The sequence below is a fragment of the Cicer arietinum genome, chromosome 3, assembly GCF_000331145.2.
Source record: "Cicer arietinum cultivar CDC Frontier isolate Library 1 chromosome 3, Cicar.CDCFrontier_v2.0, whole genome shotgun sequence".
Lineage (NCBI taxonomy): Eukaryota > Viridiplantae > Streptophyta > Magnoliopsida > Fabales > Fabaceae > Cicer > Cicer arietinum.
This window is the reverse complement of record NC_021162.2, coordinates 9608855-9618037: the sequence shown is the minus strand read 5'-3', so window position 1 is coordinate 9618037 and position 9183 is coordinate 9608855. Positions and strand designations below refer to the sequence as shown.

Below are 9183 nucleotides of genomic sequence, written 5' to 3'. Positions count from 1 at the left end.
CAATCGATTCCTTTAATACATCAATCAGAACTGATACTATGATTTTATCCAAATCGATTGCGTAATCGATTATAGGTGTTTTGTTCCAACAACGAGATCAAAACAATCGATTCCTCATTCGACTTCATAATCACAGTCATAATCGATTTGGCAATGAGTTGAAACCTTTCTGTAATTCAAAACATAGCTTCAATTGATTCGTCAATCGATTGTGCTGATCAAAATGACTCAGACATAAACGTCAATCGATTTGCCAGTCTACTGTGCTTGTTACAGAACATCAGCTATTTTGACAAAATCTATGTGCCAATCGATTTGATGAAAGTTGTTCTGATAAAGGATTAATCTGCAATCGATTGCCTAATTGATTGCCTCAACCTTGGAGTTTAAGAAATCTCAATCAATTGATGTCTCAATCGATTTATTGCATCTCAGAACTTATTCCTGATTTTAAAAACTTTGGCACAATCGATTTCTCAATCGATTGATTCCAAACATGGTTGTTTCCGTGATATGCATAATCGATTAATCAATTGATTGCCCAATCGATTGTCCAATGGATTGAATTTGTCCCATAACTCAGGTTTCACTAAAAATCTTAACCTAATCGATTTCCCAATTGATTGGTGTTGTGCAAACACTTGTTCTGAGTCAGACAATTGATTTATCAATTGATTCATCAATTGACTTGTTTGTTGATTGATATATATTCATTGGCAAATACTTAAGCATGAGACCATAGTGATTAGTCTAACAACCTAACTACTATGACACCTAATTACACAACATATAATTGCATCTTTCTCAAGCATATCCTCCAACTTTGGTTGATTCCTTGAGTTGCAAGCTTTTATTCCAGGTGTATTGTGTCTGCTTGTTTGCCTGAAATGTTTCTCCATTCAAATCATTAGATCAATCAAAAATTTTATATGTACTGTATGTTTTGGAATTAAATCAAAAACATGATCAGGGAAGCTCATGTCTTACGACTTCACTCGGATCTGATGATAACCTGATCTTAAGTCGATCTTACTAAACACACAGAATCCTCTCAATTGGCCCATAAGGTTATCTATCCTGGGTAGCGAATACTTATTCTTGATTGTCACTTTATTAAGTTGGCAGTAATCCACACACAACCTCATAGAGCCATCCTTCTTCCTAACCAACAACACAGGTGCACCCCATGGTGACACACTAGGCCTTATAAATTGTTTATCTAAAAGCTCTTCCAATTGCTTCTTAAGCTCAAACAATTCGAAGGGAGACATCCTATACGATGCCATGGATATGGGTCCAGTACTTGGTACAAGGTCAATGCTAAACTCAATCTCACGCTCTGGTGGTAAACTAGTGACATCTTCAGGGAATACTTCAGGGAATTCACACACAATAGGAACATCTCGTATTACCACTTTTTCTTCAAATTCCAATCAGGCTAGGATCATGTATAACTGGGCATCTTCTTTCAAGAGTGCCTTCACTTGGTTGGCGGATATATTGCTAGGCTTATCCCTCTCTTCTGACTCCATGAATTCAATGGTTTTACTAAAAAAATCTACCCGGACACGGTTGGTAGATAGCCAATCCATACCAAGAATCACATCAACCAGACGCAAAGGTAAACACACTAAGTCAACTCGGAAGTCCCTTCCACACACATGGATAGAAATGTCAAGACAAACACTAGAGGTATCAACATAATCACTAGTTGGGGTATTCACAATCAAATCATACTGCAAATGAGATACAGGTAGTCCTAAACGTCTAAATAGTCAAGAGACACAAAGGAACGAGTGGCACCACAATCAAATAGCATAAATAAAGGAGTATCACTTATGAGACATGTACCTTGGATCAAGTTGTCTTTCTCAGACGCTCCTGCACCACTGAGGGCAAAGACTCTTCCATTGGATTTAGGTCGGCTGGCTTGGGAACTCTGGTTTCCAGGTTGTGGAGTCTTCCTTGGGTAGGGGCATGTGGTGCTAATGTGGCCTTGTTGTTGACAATTAAAACAAGTAATTCCAGCATCTCTACATTCATATTCAATGTGACCCTGCTTACCACACATTTGACATCAGATAGGAGTAGCTGGATCACCATTATTACCATTGTTGTTGCTCGAGACTTGACTCATGTTGTTACTATTTATGTTACTAACTGCTCGTCCATTGGGGTTTCCTCTACCACTCCCATAACTATAACTATTTCCATTTCCTTTTCCGTTACCACTATTAGCTCCTTTTCTAGTTGAAAAACTGTATTGTTGATAATTCAAACGACTTACAGATTTACTAGGAGGAAAAGAGTAAGGTTTTCCTCTATTATGATGCATAGGCCTCTTGTCCTTCATGGTTCCAGTGTTTCGGTAATGTGCCTTTTCAGGACGACTATCCACATCATAAATCTTACTCTTATTCACTAGGGTAGGAAAGTCACGGATCTCTTGCATTCCAACCTATTTCTTGATCTCTTACCTGAGTCCCATTTCAAACTTGATGCACTTAGAATTTTCTCCTGCCTCTCCAACATAGAGTGGATAGTACCTGGATAATTCCTCTAACTTAGCAGCATACTCCGCTACTGACATATTCCCTTGTTCCAATTTAACAAATTCCATCTCCTTTCTATTACAGATATCTTCAGGGAAATACTTAATTAGAAACATGTTCTTGAATATAGCCCAAGTAATTGCTAGTGTTTGAAATCCGACACAGAACTCGGAACACAGTTATAAATTTAGGAGAAGAATGCTAAAAGAGTCTCTCGGTCATCGATTTCATCTGGACTTTGAAGGCGATTTTCTTACCCCTCAAACAAAAAGGATCGAAATCTATATTTTTAGACCAGACTTTGGCTAGTGTTTGAAATCTAGCGCGGAACTCAGAACACAGTAATAAATTTTGGAGATGAATGCTATAAGGGTCTCTAAGTCCTAGATTTCATCGAGAATTTTCGGGAGAATTTTGTACTACCCGACTAAAATGGACCAAAATCCGTATTTTTGAACTAGACGATTGTTTGTGTTTGAAATCTGATGCGGAACCTGAAACACAATTTTAACTTTTGAAGAAGAATGTTATAAGGGTCTCTCGGTCCTCGATTTCATTTGGACTTTTAGTGCGATTTTCGTACTACCCGACTAAAATGGACCGAAATCTGTATTTTTGAACAAGACGATGGATAGTGTTTGAAATCTGACGCGGAACCAGAAACACAATTATAAATTTAGAAGAAGAATCCTAACAGGGTCTCCAAGCCCTCGATTTCATCTGGACTTTTCGAGGGATTTTCTTACCACCAGACAAAAATGGACCGAAATCTGTATTTTTGAACAAGCAATGGCTAGATTTTGAAATCTGACGCGGAACCAGAAACACAATTATAAATTTAGAAGAAGAATCCTAACAGGGTCTCCAAGCCCTCGATTTCATCTGGACTTTTTGGGTGATTTTCTTACCCCTCGAAAAAAATGGAACGAAATGTATTATTCGGACCAGATGATGGCTAGTGTTTTAAATCTGATGTGGAATCCGAAACACTTTTATAAATTTAGGAGAAGAATGTTGTAAAGGTCACCCGGTCCTCGATTTCATCTGGACTTTTCGAGGGATTTTCTTACCACCAGACAAAAATGGACCGAAATCCGTATTTTCGGACCAAACGATGGCTAGTGTTTGAAATATGACGCGGAACCCGAAGCACAGTTATAAATTTTGGAAAAGAATGCTACTAGGGTTTCCCGGTCATCAAGTTCATCTAGACTTTTCAAGCGATTTTTGAACCATCGACAAAAAAGGACTGAAATCCGTATTTTCAAAAAAGACTATGGCTAGTGTTTGAAATCTGACGCAAAACCTGAAACGCAGTAATAAATTTTGGCGAAGAATGATATAAGGATCTCTTGGTCCTAGATTTCATCTTGACTTTTCGGGCGATTTTCGTACCTCTTGACTAAAATGGACTGAAATTCGTATTTTCGAACAAAACGACGGCTTGTGTTTGAAATCTAACGCAGAGCCCGAAACAAGGTTATAAATTTAGAAGAAGAATGCTATAACGGTTTCTCAGTCCTAGATTTCAGCTGGACTTTTCGAACGACTTTCGTACCACCTGACTAAAATGGACCGATATTTGTATTTTCGAACAAAATGATGGTTAGTGTTTGAATAAGAATGCTATAAGGGTCTCCCGGTTGTCGATTTCATTTGGACTTGTTAGGCGATTTTCATACCACTTAACTAAATTGGACTGAAATTCATATTTTTGAACAAGACTATGGCTAGTTTTTTAAATCTGACGTGGCACCTGAAACACATCTATAAATTTAGAAGAAGAATGCTATAAGGGTCTCCCTATCCTCGATTTCATCGGGACTTTTTGGGCGATATTCGTACCACCCAAATAAAATGAACCGAAATTCGTATTTTCATACTAGACGATGGCTAGTGTTTAAAATTGAGCATGGAGCCCGAAAAATAGTTATAAATTTTGAGGAAGAATGCTATAAGGGTCTTCTAGTCCTCGATATCATTTGGTCTTTTTGGGCGATTTTCGTACCACACGACTAAAATGGACTGAAATTCGTATTTTCGAACAAAACGATGGTTAGTATTTGAAATCTGTCGTGGAACCTGAAATCCAATTATAAATTTTGGAGAAGAATGCTATTAAAGTCTTCCGGTCCTCGATTTGATCTGGACTTTTTGGACGATTTTCGTACCACCCTACTAAAATGAACCAAAATCTGTATTTTCGAACAAAACGTTGGTTAGTACTTGAAATCAGACACGTAACCCGAAACAAAGTTAGAAATTTTGGAGAAGAATGCTATAAGGGTATCTCGATCCTCGATTTCATCTGGACTTTTCGGGCAATTTTCATACCACCCGACTAAAGTGGACAGAAATCCGTATTTTCGAACAAGACTATGGCTAGTGTTTGAATTCTGAAGCAGAAATCGAAACACGGTTTTAAATTTTGGAGAAGAATGCTTTAAGGGTCTCACGGTCCTTGATTTCATGTGGTCTTTTCGGTCGATTTTCGTACCCATCGACAAAAATATGGAAAAATCGGTATTTTCTGACCAGACGATGGCTAGTGTTTGAACTTTGACGGGCAACCTGATCCGCAGTTATAAAGTTTGGAGAAGAATGATATAAGGGTCTCCCAATCCTCAATTTCACTTAGATATTTCGGTCGATTTTCGTACCACTCGACTAAAATGGACCGAAATTCGTATTTTCCAACAAAACAATGGTTAGTGTTTGAAATCTAGCACAGAACCCGAAACACAGTTACAAATTTTGAAAAAGAATGCTAGAAGGGTCTCCCAGTCCTCGATTTCATCTAGACTTTTCAGGCGATTTTTTTATCACCCGACAAAAATGGACCAAAATCCGTATTTTCTTACAAGACGATGGCTAGTGTTTGAAATCTGATGCGGAACCCGAAACACAATTATAAATTTTAGGGAAGAATGCTAGATGGGTATCCTGGTCCTCGATTTCATCTGGTCTTTTTGAGCGATTTTTGTACCACCCGACAAAAATAGACTAAAAATCATATTTTCGGAACACACGATGGCTAGTGTTCAAAATCAGGGGTCGAGCCCGAAAAACAAATATAAATTTTGTAGAAGAATGCTATAAGGGTCTCTTGGTCCTTGATTTCATCTAGACTTTTCCAAAATCTGTATTTTTGAACAAAACGATGGTTTGTGTTTGGAATTTGACACGAAACCCAAAACACAGTTCTAAGGGTCTCTCGTACACATGACAAAAATGGACCGAAATTCGTATTTTCAAAAAAGCAATGGATAGTGTTCGAAATCTGGCGCAGAACCTGAAACAAAGTTATAAATTTTGCCGAAGAATGCTATAATGGTCTCGCGGTCTTTTCGAACCAGACGATGGCTTGTTTTTGAAATCTGGCGCGGAACCTGAAACGTAGTTATAAATTTTAGAGAAGAATGCTATAAGGGTCTCTCGGTCTTCGATTTCATCGGGACTTTTCAAGCGATTTTCCTACCACCCCACTAAAATGGACCGAAATCCGTATTTTCGAACAAGACGATTGCTTGTGTTTGAAATCTGACGTGAAACCCGAAAGAAAATTATAAAAAAGGACTAATATCAGTATTTTCAGACTAGACGATGGCTAGTGTTTGAAATCTGACGCAGAACCTGAAACACATTTATAAATTTTGGAGAAGAATGCTATGAGGGTCTCCCGGTCCTCTATTTCATCTGGACTTTTTGGACAATTTTCGTACCACCCAACAAAAATGGACCAAAGTCCCTAGTTTCGGACCAAAAGATGGTTAGTGTTTGAAGTATAAGACGCAGAACCCGAAATACGGTTAGAAATTTAGGAGAATAATGATATAAGGGTCTCCTTGCCCTATATTTCATCTAGATTTTTCGTGCGATTTTGGTATCACCCAAAAAAAATCGACCGGAATCCGTATTTTCATACAAGACGATGCCTAGTGTTTGAATTCTGATGCGGAACCCGAAATACAATTATAAATTTTGGAAAAGAAGAATGTTATAAAGGTCTCACGGTCCTCGATTACATTTGGACTTTTCAGGCGACTTTCGTACCCCTCGACAAAAATGGACAACCGTATGTATTTTTGGACCAGACGATGACTAGTGTTTGAAATCTGGCGCAGAACCTGAAACATAGCTATAAATTTTAGAGAAGAATGCTATAAGAGTCTCTCAAGCCACCATTTCATCAGGACTTTTCAGGCGATTTTCGTACCACCCGACAAAAATGGACCTAAATAAGGTGGTACGAAAATCCCCGATATGATCTAGACTTTTCAAGCAATTTTTGTACCACCCGACAAAAATGGACCTAAATAAGGTGGTACGAAAATCCCCGATATGATCTAGACTTTTCAAGCAATTTTTGTACCACCCGACAAAAATGGACCTAAATAAGGTGGTACGAAAATCCCCGATATGATCTAGACTTTTCAAGCAATTTTTGTACCACCCGACAAAAATGGAACGAAATTCGTAATTTTAGATCAAATGATGGCTAATGTTCAAAATATGACCAGAAACACAATTATAAATTTAAGAGAAGAATGCTTTGTAATTATTACATTATTTGACAACTCTATTTTATTAAATGTTATTATTATATTCGTTATATAGTTTTACTACATAATGAAGATAATAATAACATATAATAAAATAGAGTTGTCAAATAAAGTAATAATTACATATTAATTTTGCAACTCAATTTTGTTTTATGTTATTATTATTTTCGTTATTTACTACAACTACAAAACGAAGATAATAATACTGTATAATAATACAGAGTTGTCAAATAAATATTTAATTATTATTTTATTTGATAATTCTATTTTATTATATATTATTATTATCTTCATTTTAAGGTTTGACTGCATAACGAAGATAGTAATATCATTTAATAAAATAGAGTTGTCAAATAAATATTTAATTATTATTTTATTTGACAACTCGAATTTTTAATATGTTATTATTATCATTGTTTTACAGTTTTACTGCATAACAAATATAATAATAACATATAATAAAATAGAGTTGTCACATAAATTAATAATTACATATTTATTTTACAACTCAATTTTGTTATATGTTATTATTATTTTCGTTATTTAGTACAACTACAATACGAAGATAATAATAACATATAATAAAATAGAGTTTTCATATAAATATATAATTATTACTTTATTTGACAACTCTATTTTAATATATGATACTATTATTTTCGTCATGTAGTTGTACTTTATAACGAAGATAATAGAAACATAAATGAAATAGCTAGAGTGTCTAATCAAGTAATAATTACATATTTATTTGACAACTCTATTTTGTTATTAACTTTGTTTTATAGTTTTAGTTCGTAACGAAGATGATAATAACATATAATAAAATAGAGTTATCAAATAAATAAGTTATAACGAAGTAGTGTTATCAAATAAATAATAATAACATATAATAAAATAGTGTTGTCAAACAAATAAGTTATAACGAAGTAAATAATAACATATAACAAAATAGAATTGTCAAATAAAGTAATAATTACATTTTTATTTGACAACTCAATTTTTTTATATGTTTTTATTATTTTCGTTTTGTAATTGTACTAAATAACAAAAATAATAATAACATATAACAAAATCAAGTTGTAAGTTAAATACAAAACAAAGATAATAATAATATATAACAAAATAGTGTTGGCAAATAAACATCTAAGTATTACATCATTTGACAACTCTATTTTATTTAATTTTATTATTATCTTCATTTTATGATTTTTTTTCATAACAAAGATACTAATAACATATAATAAAATAGTGTTGTCAAATAAAATAATAATTACTTATTTATTTTACAACTCAATTTTTTTATATGTTATTATTATCTTCGTTATGAAGTTAATAACTATAAAATAATTAATTATTTCATATTTATTTGACAACTTAATTTTGTTACATTTTATTATTATCTTTATTATCAAGTATTACTACAAAACAAAGATAATAATAACATATAATAAAATAGAGTTGTCAAATGAATTAATTTTGACATATTTATTTGACAACTCAATTTTGTTATATGTTAGTATTATCTTTGTTATTATGTACAACTACCAAACGAAGATAATACTATTATTTAACAAATAAGATTAGAATAACATATAATAAAATATTATTTTCAAATAAAGTAATAATTACATCTTTATTTGACAACTATATTTCATTATATGTTATTATTATGATCGTTTTGTAGTAATATTTTGCAATGAAGGTAACCCTATATACTATAACCCTAACCTCAAACCCAAAACCTTAAACCTTAAATCCTAAACCTTAAACCCTAAAAACTAAAACCAAAATCCCGAATTTTAAACTCTAAACTTTAATCCCTAAACGTGATTTCTTAAACCCTAAACACCCTAAAACATTAAACCCTAATAAAATAAAGACGTTATTATTATATATTTGTTATAAAGTAAGACAATAAAACAAAGATAATAATAACATAAATTAAATTAGAGTTGTCGAATAAACTAATAATTACATATTTATTTGACAACTCTATTTTATTATATGTTACGGATTTTAGTCCATTTTTTTCGGGTGGTACGAAAATCGCCTAAAAAGTCTAGATGAAA

The 9183-nt window shown here is 33.6% G+C and overlaps 1 protein-coding gene across 1 annotated transcript; it reads right to left on the bottom strand.

The window, feature by feature from the left end:
* Window positions 1-1433: 1433 nt before the first annotated feature.
* On the bottom strand, window positions 1434-2071 carry LOC140919649 (uncharacterized). The gene is made up of 2 exons (XM_073366251.1): window positions 1852-2071; window positions 1434-1759 (listed from the first exon to the last, which is right to left on the bottom strand). Exons 1-2 carry the CDS (start codon window positions 2069-2071, stop codon window positions 1434-1436), a joined length of 546 nt encoding a protein of 181 aa, XP_073222352.1.
* Between the last annotated feature and the right edge of the window lie 7112 nt (window positions 2072-9183).

Bases quoted from the DNA above. Each gene is read 5' to 3' on its own strand.
- LOC140919649 (XM_073366251.1), bottom strand. From the start codon at position 2,071: ATGTGTGGTAAGCAGGGTCACATTGAATATGAATGTAGAGATGCTGGA. The intron at 1,760-1,851 runs GTACATGTCTCA...TTAGACGTTTAG, and splicing joins GAAAGACAACTTGATCCAAG to GACTACCTGTATCTCATTTG.